General features: G+C 54.1%; 1 protein-coding gene across 2 annotated transcripts in view; it reads right to left on the reverse strand.

Annotated features, from left to right (window-relative positions):
- Positions 1-12669: 12669 nt before the first annotated feature.
- PPP2R2C (protein phosphatase 2 regulatory subunit Bgamma) overlaps positions 12670-25613 on the reverse strand; it is a 138063-nt gene continuing 125119 nt past the window's right edge. For both annotated transcript variants that reach the window (XM_060012070.1, XM_060012069.1), the window contains exons 8-9: positions 22815-22906; positions 12670-14544 (exon numbers count right to left, since the gene is read on the reverse strand). In XM_060012070.1, the coding sequence (XP_059868053.1) occupies positions 14253-14544; positions 22815-22906 (384 nt within the window). In that variant the 3' untranslated portion in view covers positions 12670-14252. The remainder of the gene's footprint in view (positions 14545-22814; positions 22907-25613) is intronic.

The raw sequence follows: 25613 nt of genomic DNA on the forward strand, positions 1-25613 counted from the left end.
ATGAAATCCACTGTCCTTTTCTTTCTTTAAAAGAAGGCTGTTTTTTGTATGTGTAAGAGAATCAACAGGTGTCTACCCTTGTACTGAGTTACATACAAGTGCAGCTGGGGTTACAAAGAGCAGAACTGATTCTCAGTGAGCGACCCCGACACTACTAGGCCAGGGGCCCCTGCAGTGTTTGCGCCATCACCCAGCTGTCTGCCCGGGTCTTACTAGTTGTGAAATGCTCATGGTCATGATTATTTGTGAAACTGAAATCACCACTGAAAGGGCACATACGTGGTTATTCGTGGTTCAGTAGCTGTGTTGTTCAGCAGTGTGTTGCTTGTGAAACCGTATCCTGTATTCAGTGATGAACAATGATAATTCCATAGAATTATCATCAGAACTTGAGCCATCTAGGGGTGGCTAGAGCAGCTTGGGGTCCCTCAGCAAACTTAGCACCCTGGGCACGGGTGCATGCCTGTCTGGGTCCCTTGGGCAGGGGGACATGTCTGTCTGGGTCCCTCCGGCCTTTGGTTTCTTCCCTGAGGTTGAGGACAGCCTGGTCCCCTCCTGCCCCCCGGTGGGCAGTGCCCCCCACCCAGTGAGCTGCATGTCCAGTTCTTTGCTGTGGTCAGGAAACCTGGAGTTGTTCACACATCCTTCTGTGGTTTGGAGTTGACTCAGGGTGTGGCCACCTCCGTTTTGAAGACGCATCTCACCTTGGTGGGTGGCAGCGGCATCCCTGCATTGCTAACTCTTTCTGTTTTGTCTTCCTGCCTGGTCTGGTCTGCCTGAAATCCCATGTTGGGAAGTGCTCAGGAGGGTGGCATCCCTTTGTGCCTCTGGGTTTCTTCCCAGGTAATGAGATGAGGTTAAATGTCAGCCCCACTCCCCTCTCTGATCTGGAGGTTTGTGAGGCCATGAAGTGAGTTCACAGTTCAGCTTTGCCTCCCAGACTCCCCACTGATTGTCTGGAGGGCGAGGAAGCTGCCTGGCTTTCTGAGTGAATGCAGATGACCTCATATCATCCTCACTGGGCAGGGGGCAGGTGCCGTGACAGCCCGGATCCACAGAAAACGGTTCCAGTATTAGACTGAGATCTGCCGGTGCCCTGTCCTCTGGGTCACGCTGTTATTCAGCTCCCGAGCAGAGCGCCTCCTTGGAGCAGGGGGTGGTGTGGTCTCACGGGGATTGCCCTGCATCCGCCATTCAGCCCCTGTCCCTAGGTCCCAGTGTCCTGATCTATAAAATGTAAGTCTGGGTTAGGTCAGTGGTTTGCAAAACTACTTAGCAATGAAACGCTGTTTAAAGAACCAAGTGGGGGACTTCCGTGGTGGTGCAGTGGTTAAGAATCCGCCTGCCAATGCAGGGGACACGGGTTCGAGCCCTGGTCCGGGAAGATCCCACATGCCGCGGAGCAACTAAGCCCGTGCACCACAACCACTGAGCCTGCGCTCTAGAGCCCATGGGCCACAACTACTGAGCCCACATGCCACAACTACTGAAGCCCACGTGCCTAGAGCCCATGCTCCGCAACTAGAGAAAGCCCGCATGCAGCAACCAAGACCCAACACAGCCAAAAAAAAAAAAAAAAAAATTAAAAAAAAAAAGCCAAATGTATTTGATCAGATGGGCCTTGCTAGGTTCCTCCCTGTTTACTGCACTTCGTTCAGTACTTTACTACAGTTATCTACGGTGATAACTCCTTCCTGGAACAGGCTTTCTATCTTAAATATTTTAGGCAGTAAGGGTGAAGTTCAAAGGTTCTTCCTGAGTCTTTTGGGTCTTGCTTCCTTTCAGCTCTAAATAATCCACATGCCAGAGTGGCACGTCTTGGAGCAACTTGGCCCGAACACACCCCCATCAGTCGCAAAAGAAAGTTTGACCAGAAACTTCTTTCACATTCTCAAGGAACAGATAATTGGTATAAACACGAATAAAGAAAAGAGCCACTTTGGATGGAAGAATCTTACAAGAGTTTATTGATGGTCTGATGTAACTTCCTCATAAAAACCAGTGCCTCATCCAAACCCATTTGGGAAGGAACACCTTTCCTTAGGACTTCGTTAGCAGCAATGTGGCCTTTTTCCTGGTTTCCTCTTGAAGCCAAGGAGGACCTTGTGGGGCTCCTAGCCACAGAAGCCTTTTTGTGTCCCCTGTTTCTTGTTTGTAGGAAATAGATTTCAGCCTCCATGACCTTCCCTAAGTTCCAAAGGGCAGGTTCAAACAGCTGTTGACCAGGGAAAGGAGGTGATGCAGAGACAAGGGAGAAGCAGTCAAAAAACAATAGTGCAGCCTTGGGGCAGGTCCTGGTTCTGCCTCAAAGGATACACATAACAATATCTTTGAGCTCTTCTACAAAACTAAAATCCCCAACAAATGGAAGATGTTAAGTACTTGATGAAGTACTTCATTCTGGTCTTCATTCCGGTCTTCATTCCAGAGAAGGTCACAGTTTGACAACCTCAAGAACCAGAGAAGCTCATCAGGAAACTACCTGAGGCCAGATTAAAGGAGTGCAGGCCCTGCCCGCACCCTGATAATAATCAGCAACCCACCCTTGAGCCGCTGCTATAAAACTCCTCACCAAAGCCTTGGGTTGGGACACACAGTTTTTGAGGGCAGAAGCCCGCTGTGTCCCCCTTTGCCTGGCAAGGCAATAAAGAAATTCTTTCCTACACCCAAACAAACAAATAAACAAAAACAAGTGTACAGAACTCCATGCAAAAACAGTGTTATTTGTAAGTTCAGGTGTAACCTATGCAGCAGATGAGAACAGGAAGCCACCTGGCTGGTTTGAACCCCTCATCCCAGCTGTGTGACCTCGGGCAGATTCACACTTTCCAGGCCTCCGGTGCCTTTTCTGTCAATGGGGGATGTAACAGGGCCTGCCTCATCGGTTGTTTTTAGGATTAAACTAGTTAATTTTATCGCAGGGTGGTCACAACAGTGTCAGGCACTAGTAAATCTCAGTACACTTGTGAATGTTTTAAATGAAGTCAAGCATTCATGGAACTTTAGAACCAATTAAGAACCTTTATGGAGGCCCTCACCAAACGAATGTCCCTTCTAGCTTTTAAAAAGTTTAACCTTTGTGAAAATAACCATGTTTAGCTGAACGGAACTTATTGGAGTGGCTTAATCCACAGGGGGACTGGTGTCAGATGATGCTCTGTCTGCACCCACCTCCCAACCACCACACCCGCCGGGACTCACAGTCCTGCCTTTCTGCCGGCTTCACAGCTTTAATTCCTCATGACTACGCGTCAGATAAGGTTGGCTAATACGTATGACTTATCATTGAAAACGTTCCTTATTTAACTTAACTAATGAGCTTTGATTCCGTTCATTGCCGCCCTCGAACAAATATTTATTGCACTGTGGTGCTGAGCAGATGCTGTAATTGCACGGTTGGAATCAAACCCAGTTTCCACCCTCAGGGAAATCACACAAGTCAGATGTGTGTGGGCCCCAGTGCAGAGTCAGAAGTGCCCTCCTGCCTTCAGACACAGGAAGTGCTATGGGGGCCCAGAGAAGGCAGAACTTCAGCCTGGGGAGGGAGACGGGGTCCGGAAGGCTTCTGGGAGGTTGTGGGGTTTGCCCCATTTTGATAGCAAAGGGAGAGACTGGATTTGGTGAGGTCAGAGGAAGACTATTCAACATTCAGGGCACCCATTGATGCCTCAGGCGTCGCCCAGGATGCCAGGGGGTTCCAGAGGATAGAGCTTGCGGTCCAAAGACCAGGTTGGAATTGAGTCTCTGTCCTGCAGGCAGCTAGAGCCCCTCTCTTGACTCTGAAGCCAGGGCCCTCATAAGGTCAGGGCTGAGCTCTGGAAAATGGGTCAGAGGGTACTTTAAGGCACCGTGCGGAGGAGAAAGGAGACAGTGGAAAGGTCATCCCCCGTCTCCCAGCAGACCTGGCCAGCTGGCCCTTTGGTGGTAGATACTGCTTCTATGGAAGTTTCCACGGGGCCATAAATACCAAATGGCCTTGACCCCTGTGGCCCTGAGGGTCCCCGGCCTGCTTGCTGTCCTTCTTTCCTGTTGATAAACAGGCCGCTGTCTGCCGGGCCCAGGACTAGGTGGTAGGCGCATGGAGGGATCTGCAGAGGTCAGGCTGTTGGCGGCAAAGAGTGCTGCTTCCGGGAGCTGATCCCCACCCTCTGTGAGGGGGGTAGGGGACCTAGGTCTCTGAGCGTCACTTTATTTACATGAGGCTGTTTGGTCCTGAGAACTAGGTCCCATGGCCCGCCCCCTGCCAACATTTACACGTGAGAATTGTTAAAGGTTCATGTTCATGTTGTGTGGACTTGGCCAAAGTTACGTGGCCAGGAGGTGGCAGAGCTGGGACAGAACCAAAGCCTGTTCTTTTTACAGAGCCACAAAGAAACCACCATTTTCCTGGGGCTTAAAATCCCTTTTCAGGGCTTCCCTGGTGGCGCAGTGGTTGAGAGTCCGCCTGCTGATGCAGGGGACACGGGTTCGTGCCCCAGTCCGGGAGGATCCCATATGCCGCGGAGCGGCTGGGCCCGTGAGCCGTGGCCGCTGAGCCTGCGCGTCCGGAGCCTGTGCTCCGCAACGGGAGAGGCCACAGCAGTGAGAGGCCCGCGTACCGCAAAATAAATAAATAAATTAATTAAAAAATCTCTTTTCAGAACATTGCCCACAGGGGCCACCCTCGGGCCTGCCAGGAAAGAACTGTGCTGACCGCAGGGGCCACCAGCAGATCACACCATGTCTGAGCGCCTGCCAGGCCTTCATCTCTCTGGGCCTGCAGGAGCACCAGGGGCTGGTCTGCGGTGGTGGGTGGAGGTGGGGGGGTGTCTCACGACGCTTCCATGAAGCATCATGGTGTTTGTGCTGCTCGGGGAAGACCCAGTTGAGGCCTGGAGAGGGTTTGACACCAGAGCTTCCCACGCATTGCAGTGAGACCCCCCCGCTTCTGAGTGCCCCAGAGGGGTATTCTTTCACGGAACCTGCCCTGTCCATCCTCTTGAGGGGTGGACAGCAGTGTCAGAAAGGCCGCACTCCCCTTGTGGACGTGCTGCTAAAGACCAGTTCTTCAACGTTCAGTTATTCAAATGCTCTTTTCCATTTTTTCATTTCCATTCCTATATCCCAATCACACGTCATGTAACTGCAAAAACCCAAATTTCTGCATGTACCTATTTCAAAGTTGTCCATAAAGCAGGACCTTGTCGTTCCTGAACGTGCTGTGAGACAACAGAATCCTTTAACCGTCCCAACTCCCGGTCTGCATGTCCAGATGTCAGGGTTAAAGCCACACCAGCCCGCTGTGCACACGTAAACCTCACCGAGATGCGCTGGGAGAGCTCCCTGCACCTGGCAGGGTCTTCACCTGGGGACAGGTGCTGCTTGTCATCATGAAATAAAGAAAATTCATTCGTTCAACAAATGCTGAGCACCTACGGTGTGCTGTGCTCTTCTGAGGCACAGGGGATGCAGCAGTGAACAGAGCGGTCCCCACCCCACGTGAGAGCGTGACGTTTCCTGGTGGGGGGCTGGGGAACCATCAGCCAATAATAAAGTGACATAATGCCCAGTAGAGAAAGGGGACACAATCACCTGCCACGAGCGCTTTAGAGGCTCCTGTCCAATTTGCCAGGGTTCGTGTGTTTTCTCCTTTAATCATCATGGCAGCCATTGCAAGATAGACATTTCCACTTTGAAGATGCGGGAGGGAAAATAACCACCCCCAGAAGTGTCTATGTGCTAATCCTCTAAACGAGGCAAGAGGGCCTCCGCAGATGGGTTAAGGGTTTTGAGATGGGAGAGGATCCTGGATTATCCAGGTGGATGCAATGCAATCACAAGCGTCCTTACAAGAGAGGGGCAGGAGTAGTATCAGGGAGAGAGAGATTGAGGATGATACGCTACTGGCTTGAAGATGAAGGAAGGGACCGTGAACCAAGGAACGTAGATGCCCCTAGAAACTGGAAAAGGCAAGGAATGGATTCTCCCCTAGAGTCTCCAGAGGGAACCGGCCCTGCTTGAGAGTTTTCATCTTGATATTAGCCCAGTGAGACCCGTTTCAGAGTCTGACCTCCAGAACGGTAAGATAATCAATTTGGATTGTTTTGGGTCACTAAGTTTGTGGTCACTGGTTACAGCAGCCACAGGAAACTCATACAGAGATGGAGTGGGTCAGGAGGCTAGTGTCCTCCAGCTCACACAGCCAAGTCTTGATGGAGCTCAGACTCAAGTCCCGCTGCTGGCCCTCTTCCTCCCAGCTCCATAGAGCAGTTTGAAGTTCTCTTCCTGCAGTGGAAGCTGAAGTACACATTTATGGCGGTACTGAGCGAGGAGGAGAGTAGCTGTCCTCCTGTTACACGGGGGACAGAAGACCTCTGTGTTCTGACCATAAGTGCTCTTGACAGGTGGAAATTCCCAGGGGCCTCAAAACCTTTCTGCAAATAGGGGGAGAGGGGGGTATAAATTATATATGAAATGAATGGATGAAAAAATAAAATGGACACAGTAGTTACTTTTAGAAAGCAAAATGAATAGATTAGGATATCCTTAAAAGGGTACCTAACTACGTTTTTTGTTTTTTGGGTTTTTTTTGCGGTACGCGGGCCTCTCACTGTTGTGGCCTCTCCCATTGCGGAGCACAGGCTCCGGACGCGCAGGCTCAGCGGCCATGGCTCACGGGCCCAGCCGCTCCGCGGCATGTGGGATCCTCCCGGACCAGGGCACGAACCCACGTCCCCTGCATCGGCAGGCGGACTCTCAACCACTGCACCACCAGGGAAGCCCCATGAAAGTTTTTAAAGGGAATAAGGGAAATAATTTCAGTTAATCATTGAGATGGGAGCTCAGGGCCGTCGCCATCTCCCTCTGTGTGCAGGCTTGTGTGCAGACTTGTCAACTCCTCATGACCTTTCTTTAGATAATATCTTGTTCACACAGTTTGTGAGATTACTGAAGGGGAAGCTAGGGAAGAGATCTGGTCATCTGTTAATTACTTATTCTTTATTCCTACTTCTTGATCTACAGAAAGAACCAACAAGTTAGGAAGGTATCGTGTGAGCAAAAGATTTGAAAGGTGTGCTTGGGCCAGAGATGAGTAGGGCATGGGGGCGCCTGATTTAAAAGTTAGTCACGATGTAGTTTTGCTAAAGTGACAAGAGAAAAGGGATTTCCTGCAGAGGACTGTTTCCTGCAAAGAGCTATTTACAAATCCCCCCCTTCAGATATCATTCCATTTCTATGGGATTAAGGACGAAGGTCCATCTCCTGTAACTGCTTAATCCGGAGAAAGGGCGTCGAGGTCTTAGAGTGAAAGGTATCGACATGGGTTTGAAGCATCTCTTTGCTGACAGTTTTAGCTGCCCATTTACATATACGGGCAGAACAAGCTACTATTATTCTGATGCCCATAAAGATATAGATTATTATGAGCAGTAGTGTTAATCCCATTCTCTTGAGGCCAGTTCTTGGAATTGTGCTGGCCACAGATTCAACACTGCTCAAGATAGAGCGGCTTATGTCATGGCTGCAGTCTCGTCATCAGGCAGTTAGCTTTTCCCTCTGGTGGCAGTTACAGTATCTGTAAAACAACTCAGGAATGTACATCAGCTACTGAATCTGTGACTCTATCGTCCTCATCGTTAACTGCTCGAGCCTGCTCTCTCGTGACTCAGGGAGGCCTGGGAGACCTCAGCTTTTATACAAACAAGAGGCAGGGGACATAGAGGGACCTTTGTACTTGGGAGGAGGCCCGCACAGGGTTCTGCACGGTTCCAGCATTAGCAGATACCAGCACCACTCCATTTATCTTTATCCCTCGCAGGTGCCCTTCTTCCCTGGTAGTAGAGCCCTGACCTTGAGCTGGACCTTTGGCTGCCCAGGAACAGCCCTGTTTCCCAGTCTCCCCTGCTGCGGGCCTAATTTCTGGTCACTGGAAGTAACTGGAATGGATACAACATTCTTCTCCTGTCCTGAGAGTCAGGGGAGAGGTTGGGTTGGCCTCGCTTGGCTCATACACTGACCCCATGACTAAAGCGGGCGAGACACTTGGTCCAGCGCTGCACCCAGCCTGCACACATGAGGGAGCGGAGGTTTCTCCCGAACCAGCTCATAGCCCAGTTACCAGTAGAGGGGAACGTGGCTGCTGGTGGTGATGGACCGCATCCCTGCCCTCCCAGCCTGTGTGGCTGCAGGGACTCCAGATTCTGGCCAGCAGTGCCGGGGTCCTGGGGGGTGCATGCAGAGCCCACACCACCCTCCTGAGTGGTGTCGGTGGTTTGGTCAGCCTGCTGGCTCCGGGTGCAGCAAACCCCTCTCCTCTCCGCGCAGGCGGCTTCATTCTCAGCATGGACACAGGCTACCCTGATTTCCCACAGGGACCGAGCTGCAGGGTTTGGCAAGACTTCACTGAAGCTTGGTCCCAGTGCGAGGGCAGAGCGATGATGTCATTCAACACGCTTCCAGGGGGCCCAGGCTCCGTGCTGACCACTTCTCCCAGGATTTTCTTCTTTAATCTGCACCACCCCACGAGGTAGGTGCTATCATTCTCCATGCTTTGTGGATGAGAAAACTGAGACGCGGGAAGGGTAGGTAACGCCCCCAAGATCCACAACTGCCCTCAAAGCCAGGCTTTGAATCCCTGAACTGGGCTCCAGCGTCCCTGCCCTGAACCACTTAGCCTCTGTGCTGCTCACATAGTGGGCACCCAAAGAACATTTGTCGAGCGAACAAATGAGTGATTAAGCAGGTTTGTAAGGGTAAATGGTGAAGTTAGTTCTCATCTGGCACCCCTCATAGGCGTTACACGTGTATTAAATGAACAAGTCACTTCTCCAGCCATCCATCTCTATTTTGCATGTTTGTACATCTTTTAATAATGGATTCCTTTCCATTTTTATTTTTACTTTTGTCTTCCTAATATTGCTGCCTTCTGCGGATGTCAGTTCCTCTCTGAAATTCATTGTCACTTGACTGTGTGGGCCCCATGTGGAATTCTAACAGCATCCAGGTAGCAACAATGGGGCTTTGTTTTTTAAAAGAGGACAATGGCTGTTTTAAATGAATCATTCACAACTCGGGCAATTATCTTGAGCTCTATAAGCTTCTCCGTTGCTAGGAAACCATCCCTCCAAGCTGGTAAGCCTTTGCTAAAGTTTCGTCGTCAAGCGGTTCTACTTCTGCAGGCCCTGAGCCAGCCTGCTGTTCCAGGCTGCAAAGTTAGTTCCCAGCAGAGGAAAAGCAGCAGTGGCCCGAAAACACCCCTCGGACGGCACCCATGGGGACCTGAGGTGGCTCAGGTGGCGGTGACTCCAGGACCCAGTCTGGGGGCACACTGCCTGGGGGCGGATCCCCAGTTTGTGGCCTTGGGTGAGGTACCCCTCTCTCTCTGTGCCTCAGTTTCCATCTTCGTAAAATAAGGAAATCACAGCATCCTCGTTTACGGCGACTTGCCGATGAAATGAGAAAAGCTCACAAAAAGCTCTCAGCACGGTGCCTGGTGCAGTGCACGGCTCAGAAGCGCCCGCTGTTAATACAACAACGACACGGAGTGTGAAGGGTAAGGATGCTGCCAGGCAGCTGGGCAGGTCACCGAGGGGCCCACACTCCAGGCCACGGCTCAAGGGCATAGTCCAGTGGGTGTCAGGAGCCTCAGAGGCTCAGGGCTCAGGGGAGACAGGGTGACGGCTCTGCTTTCCCCTGAGCAGAGGATGGTCTGCAGTTGGGAAGAGGTCTGGCGAGGGGAGCAGAGTTTGAGCCTTGTTTCACATGGCCCCTGGAGTGCTCGCCCTGTGGCCTGCCCACAGCTCAGCCCGGGGGCCCGTCCACGTGTGCCGCTCCCCGCAGGGCCCTGGCCCTCTAGCAGCCCCACACCCCTCTGTGCTACCATCTGGCTGCCAGCCCCTGAGCACGGCTCAGAGCTCCCGGCAAGGCCCCACCCTGGCTGCCCCCAAGAAAGGCCACATGGAGGCCGGTCCCGCCTTTGCTGCTCGACCTTAGGCGAGTACTTGGACCTCTCTGGGGTCCTCATCTGTGAAAGTGGGCAGGAATCTGCTGAAAGTATTGGCTGTGAGATCAGAATGAAGGGACCTGAGTGTATCCGCTCCCCAGAGCCACTGCGACAAAGGACCACGAACTGGAGTGGTTTAAAACAACACACTTATTCTCCTACAGTCTGCGGGGCGCGGTCAGAAGTCCCATGTGGCCTCACTGGGCTAAAATCGATGTGTCGGCAGAGCTGTGCTCCTTCCAGAGGCTCTAGGGGAGAATCCATTTCCTTGCTTTTTCCAGCTCCTAGAGGCCACCCACACTCCTTGGCCTGTGGCCCCTTCCTCCATCTTCAGAGCCAGCGATGACAGGTGGAGTCCTCATGTCACATCTCTCTGACCCTTTTTGCACTGCTGCATCTCCCTCTGAGTACAGCCAACAGAGGTTCTCTACCTTCTGGGACTCATGTGACAGACTGCTCCTCCCTGGATAATCCAGGATATGCTCCCCATCTCAAGGTCCATCATCTTAATCACACCTGTGGAGTCCCAGAGCTGGTGCTCAGTCAGGGCTGGGTGGGGCTAGATTTGGTAGGGCTGAGACCACGGTATCGTCACCATCCTTTGGGCATCGGCCATGCGCCGGCGCTTCCGCCATCTGAGTTTAAATCCAGACTCCTCAACTTACAAGTTCTTTGAATTTCGGCACAAGTTAAATCTTACTCTCCCTAAGCCTCAGTTTCTCCAGGTGTAAAATGGGTATAACACTAATACTCCCCCCCTTCCCCCACAAAAAGGCAAAACATGAAGCCTAAACGAGATACTACCATGGGTTTAACAAGGTATTTTTTATTACCTCACTAGTCATTCCAGCAAGAAGGAGTGGCATCGCCCTCTATTTACACATGGGGTTCAGAGAGGTTAGCCCATTGTCCAAGGTCACACATCCCGGAAGTGGCTTTCCCCTCCTTTATCAGTGTCCTGGGGTGGAGTGGTTGATGGAGAACTTAGCCAAAGTCCTGCCAGCACACCCACCAGGACAGCCACTTCCTTCCTCCTGCTGGGCCCGAAGTTAAAACACCCTCTTGAAAGTGGAGGCAAGGCCTGGGCTCCCAGGAGGGGAGCAGGGAAGCCACAGGGTACATGAAGCACTTCCCCACACAGTCTCTGGCTTATCTCAGCCATTGCAGCATGTGGGGCTGGGCCTCTCTGGCTTCCAGAACCAATCCAGATGCCCTGTGGTCTGGTTCCTCCCAGATCCTGTTCCCCAGGACACTGAAGCATGTGTGGTGCTGCTGCTGGGGGAGCACCGTATTAGGAGTTAACTGGACCAAACTAGAAATGTGGCTCCAGCACCTGCTAGCTGTGTGATTTTGAGCCAATTCCTTCACCTCTCTGAACCTCAGTTTCCTCATCTGTGCCATATTCTCAAGTTGGACGTGAGGCTCAAAAAAGGTGAGGGGAGAGTGTGAGAATATTTGAAAATCATGGTGGCCTATGCTTCCTTGCTTCAAAACAAGCAAAGCAAAACAAAACAAGACAACTGTCATTTATTGAGCGCTTACGTGCCAGGCACTGCACTTTGCAGGCCTTATCCAATTGAATCTCGCCCCTCCCCTGACGACCCCAAACCACGAGGTCAGTACTATCATCAGCTCCATTTCCTCAGTGTTGAAATCAGAGCTCGGAAAGGTTAAAGGCTGCCGTAGAATCTGGAGGCAGGAAAGCCTGGAAGTGAGCCAGGCTTCCCATGTGTATCCCCATCCGCCATATGTGCCTCCTGATGGGACCCATGGCCCATTAAAAACAAACAGCATTCCAAGCCTCATTTTCCATGTAACATTTGTTATTTTATTGGAAAAAGCTGGTATTAACATATTTATAATTTTATTCAACAGTTGGATAGTTTGTGAGACACCAAAGAAAACAAGAATGCACCTATGAGTCACAGAGTCCAAAATGGTCAGGCCTGTCTACTCTACCACCACGTACCCGATGCCACCGAGCGATCAGTCCTCAGAGTATTGAAATAAAAACAAAAACAACGCAACAACTTCACAATGACTATGTGAACGCCCGTACATTCAAAAAGAGCAGAAAATTTAAACGGTAAGGAAGCAAAGTTTGTGACTATGTTACTGGCCCTTCTGCCATGTCTAGTTTTGCCCCTCCCCCTCAGCCTCTTTTCTCAACACACATTTTATTCATAATTTGCTTTGGACATCATTATTTTCCAGGGATCCAAAGGCATGCTTTTTCTTCTGAGATCTTTTTCTTTCTTTCCCTTTTTTTTTTTTTCCTTTCTGGTTTGGTATCCAAAGTTTAAAACAGAGTAAGGAACCAGGAACTGTATTAAGACCTCCTTCTGAATACAGATTTGCACTTTGTAGAAATGGTCCATGTTAAATCTATGATCTGACAGTAACCTCTATCTGCAAATGCAAATTTCCTCTCAGCATCTGAATCAGAAAGGGAAATGGATCACACCAAATACCCCAGTAATTGTGTAAGGCCCTCAGAGCTGGATTTTGGCTTCAACAAGATTTCTATACAATTTACCACATTTTGAACCTCTTTACAAAGGGAAAAAGAGGAATCCATCCCTGTGATTGTTAACTTTAGTTAGAATAGATATGTACATATAATACTGTCCAGGTTACCTGGATTTTACAGTGATATATAAACGAACATTCTTCATTCATGTTGATTAAAAAAAAAAAATCAATGGACCCATTTCCTTGTGTAATTATCATATGGCTGGAAGTGAGTGCACATGCGTTCTGTGCTTTGACACACACAAAAGTAGACCATTATCTGTTGAGAAAAATCTCGGGTTGGGCCTATTTCCTGGGTTAGGTTACATCTTGTAAAAAAAAAATGTCGGATTCGGTTGGGCCTCTAAACTCCGCTTTTTGAATCAAAATGCAAGCCACGTGGTTCCGCTGCCAGTTCCAAGGGCAAAGACAAGTGGGCCTGGTGGGTGGGTGGGCCGATCTGGTCCTGACAGCGGGAGGAACTGTCCTGGAAATACCGCATTCTCTGCGGCCCGAGGGGAAGTGTCCTTTGGGACTGAGGGTCATAAAAGAAAATTTATCCTAAAATGGTCATAACATGCAATTTTCTTTTGGAGGCAGTTCAGTGCATCTGGAAAAGGAGCTGGGGTACAGATGTGGGGTGGAGAGAGGGCGGAGTTCCTCGTTACCCAACAGGTGAGGGGCACCCCGGGGGTCTTCTGCATTCTGTGTCTCGATTCTTCCCGGACCCTCGTCATTGTCCCACCTGCTCTGTCCTGCTTCACAAGATGAAGAGATGTTTCCAGAAGCTTCCAGGCTAGAATGCTGCTTTAACATAAGCCACCAACGTGGTGGGTTATAAAGGGCCTTGTGGGAGCGCCTGGATGGGATTCCTGACTCCCCCCTTGGTTGGTGCAGGCCTTGGGCCTCAGTTTTCTTGTATGCACAATGGGAATGACAAGTTATTCACCTTTAATCCCTGGCACCTGGCACAGAGCCTGGCACTCAGTGCGCAGTTGGCATTTATGGAGGAAATGAATAGGCACCCAGTTCACAGGGTCGTGATGAAGATTCAGAAAGATCATGGAGGGAGCCAGTACGAGTTCCCACGAGGTGTCAGTGACGGCTGCAGGATGACAGGAGAGCCACAGGGCGGCTGCAGGGACAGACCCATGGGCCTGGGGGGCTGGCACTATGCCCAGCACGGGGCAGATGCTCGCGAAGGGTTGTTTATATGGTGAAGAACAGGCACACACATGGGATTCCATTCCCCTTCCTCTCAAGAAACTGTAACAGACCTGGGATATTCAAAGACATTAAAATAACCTAAAAGAGCTTGCAAATTCTCAGCATGAATTCACGATCCAAAAAGCAAAACAGTGAGACCCTCGGCTCTGAAACAGTGGCAATTGCTCCATTTATCATCAAAAGAATCCCTGGCTGGCTTGTTTGAGCTTCGTTCTCTGTCCCCGGAGCCCTGATCTGGGGCCAGTGAGGCGCGCGAGAGAAACGGCTCCGGGGCTCCCGCGTCCCCAGAAAGGAACCTCTGGAGTGAAAAATTAACGCGCAGAGGTAAAAATCCTAATAAGGTGGGAACGACTGCACGCGGTTAAAGTACGGGATGAAAGAACTGAACTTCAAGGCCGACAATCACGTCGGTTTACTGTGAATCCTTTTTCCTGTTTTCAAACAATCACCAGCAAAGGCGGTCCGGTCCCGGGATGCTGGACGGACGGCCCGGCGCCTCCTGGTGGCCGCTCCGCGCGTGGCCGTGTGGCACCTAGTGCATGTCGGAGTTCACCTTGTCCTGGAAGATGTACAGGTTGTTGGTGGCCGCGATGGCGATGATGTTCTCGGCCGGGTGCCAGGCCGTGTGCAGGATCTTTTTGGTGAAGTCCAAGCTGTCCACGCTGATGTCGTCCCGCCTCCGCTTGCCGCCCACGCACACGCGCCGTGGCTTGAGCACTGCCCGGGGCTTGCTGCTCTCCCGCGACGCCTCCAGGGTCACATCCCGCTTGGTGTTCCGGTCAAACATGCGGAAGAAGTTGTTGTAGGCCCCGGTCATGATGACGCTGGTGGGAGACGGAGCGGCGTCAGGCGGGGCAACAGAAGTGAGAAGCCCGCCCCTCCTCCCGGGGCTGCAGGACCATCGCCCGGGAAGCAGACGGGGGACACGCCTGCCTCTTCCCACCTTCTCTTAGGGTCTCTTGTCCTCCGTCACATCTTGGCTGCCTCAGCACACAGACTTAGGGCCAGGAACTGAGACCGTTTAATGCTCTGCCCCAAACATTATAAAAACATTCCCTTGTACTTTGTTTGCCCTTTAGTCCAAAAGAGAGAGCCCTAGGCTTTCAGTAAGACCAACAGCAGAAGACGAGCAAAGTGGAATAAACACAGGAGACACTGGGCTACAAACTCTGCGCTGACAAAAGGCAGGCCCCTGAATCAGCCAGATGTGGCCTCCTGGCGGGGACCCAGGACCCTCCTGTTGGCTGAATAGTTGAGTGACTAAATGATCACTGTCTGCACACCATCAATGTGCAGGTGTTCACAGACCTCCCCCGTTCTCCTAAAGAGCATTCTATATTTGTCTATCCACTCCCCACCTCTTCTCCCTACCTCTCCTAAGGAGAAGGGATTCCTGTTGGACCAGAGGAAGGATGTTAATCTACACAGTAAGAGATGGGAGAGAAAAGAATACCACCTACATGGGCCTGGGCCTGGAGAAAGGGGTTGGGTTTTGGAGCAGCTGGGGGCAGGGCATACAAAGTAACTGGGGAGGTGGGAGTGAATTCCAGAAAACAATACTGAGGGTAAGGAAGTGGTCCCCTTCAATGTTCTTCAGGAGAGATGCGGACAGATTGGAATCCCTCCTCCCGTTAGGAGATGAACTGTGCTTCCTGACGGTGTCATTGCTCCAAGATGAGCCACGAGGACCCCTCTGTTTACAAGGGTTATGCACATGAGCCATGTCTTCAGTATCACCCAAGTCACAGGAGTAATCCCGTGCACTGGGCTGTGCAGGGTCAGATGCTCAGGCTCCCCGAATGATGCTGAGTCCCAGGCTGAAAGTGACGTATATCCTTGTAACATATTTCCTTCTTGTGGGAGAACCTGGGCTGACACCAAGAGAGTGTGGTACCTGAGGCCCCAGCCTGTAGCATCTTCATGGGAGACCCAGGGAAGCCCACCTCCCCGGGGCCCACATGAGAAAGGACAAGTTGTCATTACAAGTCACCTGTCACCTCGCCTGTGGACCATGTCTTAATGTCGGTCCTTTCTAGATGCTGATGGCCTGGGTGTGGGTTGGGGAGGCCCCTCTGCTGCCTGGTTCCTGAAACTGCTCAAGGAGAGGGGTCTCCCCAGCAGAGGGAAGAGGGTAGAGTGGCATCCGTCTCCTAATGTGATTGATACAGCACTTTGTTTCCTTTCTCACTGATAAGTCTGCCCCTCTGACCTCTGATCCTTCACAGAAAGGACTTTTCACTTGGCTTGGGGCCTGGCAAGTCTGGGCCAGGAACCCCGTTTAGGTTCCGGCCCACAAGCAGCTGCCTGCCCAGGCTGTGCGGTTCCTGGAGATGGCCGTGTGCCCGTGAGGCCAGCCTCCCACCAGAGCCACAATCTGCACGTTAGTGCTTGGTGCCACCCCCCCCTCGACACCCAAACTGCTCTCCCTGACCTTGTGTTCAGAGATGGATGCGTAGGTATTTGGGGGCAACGAGAATGGAAAGCCCCTTCTATAAAGTGGCTCTTCTGCAGATGTTCTAGGGGCGGCCAGGCGGAAGGGGGTGAGGCCCACCCGGGCCCCAGCAGGGGGCAGAGGGCACGTGCCAACTGGGTGGTAGGAGAGGCGCTCCATAGAAAGACTGTTCGCAAATGTTCTGGAAGGTTCTAAGGGAACACAGGGAAAGTGCTGTGCCCTGGGACTGGTACATTTGGAGATTTTGAAACTACCCCGAGGCCTGAGAGGGAAGGGGAGGGAGGAGTCACAGGAAAGAGAGAGAGAAAGAGACAGAGCCAGAGAGGTCTGTGTTAAGGGGGCTGTCCTCTGAAGGGAGCTGTGCCCAAAGGGACACACTCAGCCAAGACGACAGGAAACAAGGGGGAATAAACGCTCCGGCCTCTCTCTCCACCCTCAGTCTCCTTCTAGGGTCCTCAGTGGTTAAACCCGGCCAGAAGCCAGTGGGCACGGAGGCCTGTGGATGCAGCCCATGGGGTCGGCCTCCAGGTATAGTCTCTGTGGAGGAGGGTGGAGATGGGAGCTGGAGGGGCAAGTGGGGACCCCTCCGGGCTCACCTCGCAGCGCTAATCGCCGGTGGGCCAGCAGCGCCTGCCTGTGCCTCTACCTCTCCGGCAGAGGCGGGGCGGTGGGGGTGGGGAGGCTCCCGGCGCAGGTGTGTCTTGTCTGAGTCCCCAGGGCCTGGCTTGAACACCTATGTGGGAAGTGGTCCTTGAAAGAAAGACAACCCCTGGCAGCAGCGGACAGGAACAGACCAAGCAGAGCCGCCCAGCCCCCATGCCCCGGGGACGACGAAAACTCAGTAAATGCTTCGTAAACCAAATGCACCGAAGGGCCAGAAGCTTCTCTCATTCACTGCCAGACCTGCAGGTTCAGAAGGTACCTGCCCCCAGTAGGGGCTCACTAAGTATCTGACGAACGAATGAATGAATGAATGAACGAGTGAATGGATCACTGAATGCCGGGGCAGGGTCACACACAGTCACAGGCACCCTCGGAAGACTTAGGAAGGCACGAAACAAGCTGCGCGGCCACCCCCCTGCACAGGGACAGGGGACAGGCCAGGGGTGAGTGGAGGGGGCTTCTCGGACGCTATCTGGGGAGGGGTGGCACGTGGCAGTCAAAGGGTTCTGCCTTTTAAGAGGTTTGTGTAATCCCCGGAGGTGAAGGGCGGGTGGTGGAGAACTCTAACGCGCTCTCTGGCTCTAGTCTCTTCTGTTCTGAAACCTTAACTGCTGTGAACAGACCCGAGTGCTGCAGATGAAATGACATGCTGCGGAGGTGCTGGGTGGGCGTGAGGCGCCCCCCAGCGCTGCTGGCGGGGGGTAGGGGGGTGGGGGACAGTGCCCTCTGCTCCCTCCTTCCCAAAGAAGCCCCCTTCTCTCCTCAGAGGTCAGCTCACGCCAGGGAAGGCTGGGTTGGCTCTGATGTCGCCTAAGTTATGGCCCGTGAGACTTCATGACAGTGCCACCACCCATGTGTCACTGGAGCCCAAGCCCAGGTCTCTCGGGGCTGCCCTGGGGCTGCTGTGTGTGCCAGCGGCTTCTCCTCAGGGTCCAGGCGTGATGACCCTTGCCCGGGTCATCACCGGAGTGCAGCGGCTCAGCCAGCCAAGGGTCGCCCTTGTTTGGGCCAGAAGACAGGGAGGAGGGCGGGGTGAGGTTGGGCCTCCGAGAGGCTGGGGGTGGGGTCAGAGGGGCCATCCTGCCAGCCAGCGCCCAAGTGTCCCAAGGCCAGGGGATGGGCGGGGGGGAGCAGGGGGTGCTGCAGGGACAGGGCTCGTTACATTGACCTTGGCCTTCCCACACAGCCCAGGAGGTGACACCGGGGAACCACTCCCCGGGTCTGCACTCTCCGCTGCCCTTCTTCCCGCCTCTCAGACACAGCAGGGCTGGAGGGGCGAGAGGAGGGCAGGTGAGCAGGTGGCAGCGACCAAGGGCCGCTGTGGGTGCGGGGAAGCCGCGCCCGAGTCTTTGTGTTCAGGAGAGGCAGTGGGGCTGCGAGCACGGGCATGCAGGGCCGGACAGTGGCCTGGAGCCCCTTCTGCAAGGTGAGCGAGGAGGACCCCGAGGCAGGGCGCGGGAGGGTGCACTGGGCTAGCTGCCAGCGTGCGTGTGCGTGCGTGCGTGTGTCTGTGTGTGTGTATGCGTGTGCACGCCCTGCCGAGGGACTCCTCAGGCCTCGGGGGTCGGGGATGACCAGTGGGGATGAACTCTGACCTCCCGACTCGGGGCAGCAAGCCCACCAGGCCTGTCTGGGTCAGCAGACAAGAGGGGGGCCTGCCTGAGACCCCGCCAGACGCCCCCTGTCCCTCCCACAGCTGGCGTGCACTGGTGTCAGGCTCTGCATCAGGCCGGGTCGCGGGGCGGGCCCCCGGCACTGGGGCCCAGGCATAGGAGGTCAGTGCCGATGGAGGCAGGAGGGCCAAACTTCATGATGAGGGGACTCCTGCTTTTGGTCCTTCCTGATCGCCCGCTCTGCCTGGCCCTGGGACACTGGGTGACACTGGGATGACACTGCTAAGCCAGCAGCAAGAGAAGGCGGATTCTCTTCTTCTTCCACCCCTCCCTCATCTCCCCTCTCCCTGCGATGTCCCTCACCCCCACCCTATGAGGTGGTCCTCCCAGAGCCTGCAAAGGAGGAGGGTGGCCTGCAGGGGCACAGACCCACCTAGAAGCTCTTAAAACCCATACCAGCCCCGCCCGGGGTGGGCTCAGCAGCCTGGGGGTAGGTGCAGCACGTTGGATGGGGGAATCAGAGAGTCCCAAGGGCCAAGGCCTCCCTTCCCTGGGCCCAGAAGGCAAAGGCAAAGGCACACTCCACAAGCACATGCAGTGCGGACAGTGCTTGGGTCGGGTCAGCCACCTGGGTCCAGATCCCAGCCCTGCCCCTGACATGCTTCCTACCTCCCCGTGCAGTTTTCCCATCTATAAAATGGGGTGAGGGACCCCAGCCCCTGGTGAGAATGGACTAGATAACAAGGTAAAACACTTAGAACAGTGCTGAGCTCAGTAAATCCCACCTCCTGTTATGTATTAAATGCCAACAGGTATTTCTGAATTCTAACCATCCGTGTGGCCTGAAGCCCCACCCACCTGTCTGACTGGGAGCCCAAGACTAGGGAAGCAGAAGGAGAGAGTAGGTGACGGATTCCCAGAGAAGGAATCTGCGTGCCAAGGGGCCCGACCAGGGGGGCCTCGCCCCCTCCCTCCCTGCTGGCAGGGGCGAGAGAAGAGAGAAGGCAGCCCTCCCGCCACCCATTTCTCTAGGGAACAGTTCACAGAACCCAGTGGGTGCTTTCACACAACACCCATCCTTCTCCTGAGCCATCAGGGGAAGGGAGAGTGAGATCATTAAAGTTATTTGTAACCCACACAGCTGCTAATCCTCCTTCCATTTGGCTGCGGGATCCAGCTGACACCTCTGGGGGAGGGGAGGGAGCCCCACCACACCTGCAGGGAGGGGTCTCTCTCACCTCGGAACACCAGGTCCCAGCACCCTGCAAACCACACTGGGACAGAATGGCCCATTGCTCCCATTCTTAGGTGTTCTCTAACATTCTAGAAGGTTCTTTTAACAGGTCCTGGCTGCCCTTGTCCCCAGGCTCTCTTCTTTCCACTGGGGAAAGGCTCCTGCCCCATCTCTGTGGTTCTGGAGAGTGTGACAATCATGGTGCTCTACTGCCCCCTGCTGGCCAACTGTGGCATGCACTAAATCATGTCCATGCTGATTGGCTCAAAAGTGAGCATGTGACCCAAACAAAGCCAATCAGATCCTTCCACGAGAATTTTCCATATACCTAGAAGGGTGATTGTGGGCTGGGAGGACAATGGAAGGGGGACTATTTGGGGTCACCATCCCGAATAGCAAGGGAGAGCCATCTGTAGTAGGAGAGGATGAGGCTAGTGTTTAGGAAGAAGCAGGGAGGCTCAGAGATGGGAGTGGACAGAGAGGAGATGGCCCCAAAGGTACAGCATGAGCCCTGGGGTAGCCTTGCTGGAACCTCTCAGAACAAGCTTAGGCTTATCTGATTCCTGCAACTGGAAGATACTTGGTTGACACAAATACCTTCTTCCCAGGCAGAACAGATCAAGGGGAGCTTCCTAGAAGAGGTGGCATTTGAGGTGGCTCTCGGTGGCTCTGCAGGGTTCTTTCAGACAAGACAAACAACAGACCGGTGTGTGCAAATCATCGGACCATCCGCTGCCAATATGGAGCCATGGCCTTGCCAGGAGTTTCACATACAGCGTCTTATCCTCAAAGCAGCCCTTGAAAGTCCTGATTTCTTAGAACTACTTTCCAGGTGAGCAGACTCAGAGAAGTCAGGTGGCTTATTGAAGCATGCAGTTGGGGAGTGGTGGAGCACGGTCTGGAAATCGAGGGTGTCTGACCCTAAAACCGCTGCCCTTTCCTCGCCCCCAGGCTGCCCATCTAAGTCTTGCTAGAGTTGGGTAAGGGGCGCTGTGAGGGTTATCAGATGTCCACCCGCTCTGTCCTGCTACCTATACGACTGGCATGCTGGAAGCTTCCCATTAACATGAGAAGGACAGAAAACGCTGAGCTGAGGGATTCAGAAGGTTTGTTTTGGTTTTCAAGGGTGGGGACCCTGGAGGGCAGCACTTGATTCTCCCCTTTGCCTCTGAGCTCCTGGAAGGCTGGGACCAAGCTTTATTTACCTTGGGATCCTCCTCTATGGGGCTTGCTGGGCTCACGGGATGCTTGTGTTGAAGTGGAAGGAGGTGGCATACCCCTATGCCTTCCAGAAGGTCAACAACCACTGACTGGACACACCTGAGGCCCCAAGTGAGGGGCTCAGGATGGGCTGAGCTACAGTCCCACTCCCAGGGACACCTCAACCAGTGGGGAAGGCAAACAGAGGCAAGATGAAAACATGTAATAAATGCAAAGACACAGAAGGAAAACCCAGGAGGCTGGGGGTGTCAAGATGCAGAGGACCCTGAGGGCTTCCTGGAGGAGGTGGCCTTGCGTTAAGTCAGTAAAGTGAGGTGACAGCAGGAGTGAGCCAGGTGCAGTGTGGTCAGGGTTCCAGGGGGTGGGAGTAGAGCGGGTTGTGAAGGAAGGTGCAGGGACTACCAGGGCTGGGGTGGCTGGCATGTAAAGTGCATGGCAGTGAGAGACAGGACAGCAGCTCCAGGCTGGGCACCCGAAAGCCAGGAAGAGAAGGCGGCTCCAGTCTCTGGAAGCCCAGCATGCCCGTTCATGGACGCCCCCTGGTGGTAATGTGAAGGAAAGGCGGGCAGTGGTCACAACCACTGGGAGCCCAACACATAAAGACAGAAAGACAGGCAGACAGACAGACACACACACACGCGGTAGTACTGGAATCCCCTTTTTGCTGTCTTCTCAGATTCTAATAGACTCCCCAGCCCCAGACCTACTGCCGGTAATCCCTGGGGAACCCCCAGTGTGTCAGCCTGGGGGCAGGCCCCTGGAGGGAGTGCCGTGGGTCCCCTCTGACGCCGCTGCATCAGCCCAGTCTCAGGCCAGGGCCTCCACCTGGCTTTCTAAGTGTCCTTCAGCGGACCCCCTGTGCCCACCATACTGGTCCCTCTGAGAGCACTGTCCACTTGGAGACTCCTGAGCCCCAGGATGCTGGCAGAAGCTCTAGGGGATCCTCCACTCCTGGACACAGCAGCTCGACCCCCCTTGGGTCCCCACCCATCTTCCCCGGCGGTCCCGGTGGGTCTGTGCTCACAGCCACACAGGGTGGTAGCACAGAAGCTCTCACACGACCATGGCAGTGCCAGCCACACTCAGAACTCGGGGACAGCCCAGCCTGCTCCTGGCCGGACGCGCAGGACTGACGGGGTCCACGTGGACGGACGCGCCCCGGGATGGCACCTGAGTCGAAGGCTGCCGGCTCTCACTCCGCGCCTTCTCCCTCGCCAAACCCGCTCCACTTGTGAAGTGTGACGGGCGACAGGCCGATATCCTGGCCAGAGTGCTTTTCAGCCCTGCAAGGTCTGGTCACCTGGGTCCCTGCCCTGGGCCTTCCCTGTCCACACTCGCCCTGGGCTGAGCCAGGTGATGGGGAAGCAGGAACTCAGGTCAGGCTCAGAGCCATTTCCCAGGTGGGTGGGGCTGTGAGAGGCGGCTGCACCTGTGGAAGCCCCAGCCGCAAAAGGTGCAGCAGCTCTGCCATGCTCCCCGGAGCCCAGTGGGCCTGAAGCTACAACCATGATGGCCGGAGGAGGGTGGAGGCGGGTGTAGACCGGTGGCTAAAGCCCTCCCCGCCTCGGGGCTCCAGCACCTGAACAGCCCTCAGTCCTGACAACCTGGGGAAGGGGCTGCACAGTGAGGGACACGGAATTGACTAAAGATGTTTCCACTACCACTCAGGAGAACAGGGCTCCACGTGGATGTTAGGTATAGTTTCAGAACATGAAGTTTCCTTTCTGCCCTTGAATCTGAGAGCTGAGAGCTCGAACCTGCTACAAGAAAGACTGGGCCTCCTTGGAACACCTTGATTCCTCAGGCTTGATAACAGTTAGTCCCCCTGACACATCCCGCCCAGGTCACCAGCCGGCCCTGCAGAGTGGAAGGTCCCTAGTTAGGTGGGTGGGGTCCAAGGTCTGAGGTTACCTGTCGCTCCCATTCCAGGCGCATTCGAACTTGTCAAAAATGCAGTCGTTCTCATACAGGGAACAGAGCTTGCTCCGAAGGTAATCGTGGACCTGGTGAGAGAAGGGGACGGGGTGAGCCGAGGGGGGCACCCCGACAGTCCTGGCCCCCCTCCACGAGGAGGGTCTCACTGAGCAGGCCTGTGCCCTCTGGGGTCTGGATGGCATTCCCAGCTCAGCCCTGCTCATCGGGAAGGGTCCATAGCCTGGCACACGGCCGACCCCTGAGCTGTGGCCAGAGAGGGGACCAAATCCTGGCTTTGCTCCTCCCTGGCTGTGTGACCCTGGACAGTGACCTCACCCTCTCTGAGCCTTGGTTTATTCATCCTTAAAGTGATAAGAGCACTCACCTCATGGGCTGTTCCAGGATCAAATGTAAGTGACTATTTGGTACAGGGTCATGTCCTCTGAGGACAAGTGGTCACCGTGAGCACATTGGTGACCATCATGGAGAAAAGGGGAAGGAGAATTCACACAGGCCTCTCAAGCGTGATCTCGGCAGACGCCACCTGTCCTGTTTCATAGATGAGGCACTGAAGCTCAGAGGTTAAGTAACTGGCCCAAAGTCACACAGCGTACAAGTGGAAGGCCAGGATCCTCTCCCAGGGTTACCAGACACCACAGGAGAGAGGCTGATGCCCCATGACCTGCGTCCATCTGGCTGTAGCCCCATCCCACAAGCTCTGTAACCACGGGGCCTCCTGGGTGCCAGCTCTCTTCGGGGACATGGCCCTGCCCTCTGGGTGGCGGAAGGGGCAGGTAAATGGGTAACATGAAGCCTGAACTCCTGGCTCTGCCCCTTTGTGACCCAGGGGAGTCACTTAGCTGCTATGAGCCTCAGGTTTCCCGTCTGAAAAGCGGGTCATGAGATTCCCCCTGCCGGAGAAGCGCATGAGGGTTCAGGGCAACGACCATGGGGCAAGGCACCAGGGAGGTGTTTGCGACCCCGATTAACTATGGAGGGATGGAGAGAAAGAAGTGTCCAACTCGTGCTGGGCAGTGACACTGGCCACAAACCAAGGGTCAAGTGCAGGGAGGGGTGTGGAAGAAAAAGGGGTTTTTTGTCCTTTTCCGTCGGGGAACCTCTTATTCATCTTTAAAAAGCCATCTTTGAGTAGGTCTCCTCCTCTGGCAGCCTCCCTGGATTCCCCCAGGCTGAACTTCTCTCTCTGAGTCCTCAGAGCATCAAGTACACCTGAGGCTCCTGCCCTGATTTAGCGTGTGTTTATATTGACCCCGCAGCCTGGAAGGTTCTTAACACAGGACTTCCTCAGGCCTCGGAGGGCATGCCCCTCCCCAGAGAGGGCTCCCTGCCCACCCTGCCCGCGAAGCTTGCTCCACTGCCCTTCTCTTCCCACTCAACCTGCACTCCTGCTTTATTTTTATTTTTGGGCCCTGCCTCACAGCTTATGGGATCTTAGTTCCCCAGTGAGGGATTGAACTCGGGCCCTCGGCAGTGAAAGTGCTGAGTCCTAACCACTGGACTACCAGGGAATTCCCCGCACTACTGTTTTAAATTCTGTCCATACGCTGACATCACCCAGATGTTTCTCTCCAGCCAGAACCTCTCTCCCCAAAGCCCACACTGGACCATCCAGACCCCTCGAGGCTGGTGAACCCTGGTCCCTCTACCGTCCCCCATCCTTTCTGGACAAAGGTACAAAGGCCACAGGTGACAGCATGCTTCCACACACGTCTTGTCTCTCATACCCACACTCAGCCTGTCCAGGATCCAAAGCAATCCGGAGCCCAGTCCCTTCTCACCACATCTGTCCTACGTTGCCACCCTGCTCCAAGCACCACCACCCAGCTTACTGCAAACGACTTCTGGCTACTCTCCCTTTGTCTGCCTACACCCCAATCCCCAGCCCTGGTTTATCTTACAGGCAGCAGAGGGATCCCTTTGAAACCAAGCTGAATCACGTCATGCCTCTGCTCAAAACCCTCCGGTGCACACAAGTCCCCCCGGTCACCTCTCTGACCTCAGGCTCTTCTTCTCTCCCATATGTTCACTCTGCTCCAGCTGGCTCCTCACCATTTCTTTTTTTTGGCCATGCCGTGCGGCATGTGGGATCCTAGTTCCCTGACCAGGGATTGAACCAGCGCCACCTGCATTGGAGGCGCAGTCTTAACCACTGGACCTCCAGGGAAGTCTCTCCTCACCATTTCTTGAGCGCACTAACCATGTTCCTGCCTCAGGACCTTTGCACTTGCTCTTCCCTCCTCTGGGAACACCCTCCCTGTAGAGGGCTCATGCCCTTGCTTCCCCTAGGCTTCAGCATCCCTATTTTCTCTGCCTCAGCCCCTGGTTTGTCACTCTTTTGGAAGCTTGTGATTATTTCACCTATTTGCTAGGTTTCTGGTCGTCTTCCCTGCTGAAACGGATGCCCCTCTAGGCAGGACTTACTTGTCTTGTTCCCTAACAATTTCCCAGTGGGGTGCACAGGGCCTGGCACATCACAGGACCTCAATACATTTTTTAAAAGTAAATGAGTGGGGTTAGAGGCAACTGGAGATGGTGGGGCTGGGCTCCCCAGGTGGGCCACCTGTCTGAAGAAATAGCAGGGCCCTCCCCCAGCTGTTTCCCTTTCTCCACTCTGCTTCCTCAAAAGCCCTCAGCGGCTCTCACGTGGTGTGTGTCTGTGGCTAGAGGTCTCCTAGCCCATGGCCACAGCAGGCTCAGGTTCACTGTGTTCCTGTCATCTGGGACCCTTGAGGGTGAGGCCACGGCTCCTCCCTTCTTCTGAGCCCAGGGTCTAGT

The sequence above is a fragment of the Delphinus delphis genome, chromosome 5 (assembly GCF_949987515.2).
Source record: "Delphinus delphis chromosome 5, mDelDel1.2, whole genome shotgun sequence".
Lineage (NCBI taxonomy): Eukaryota > Metazoa > Chordata > Mammalia > Artiodactyla > Delphinidae > Delphinus > Delphinus delphis.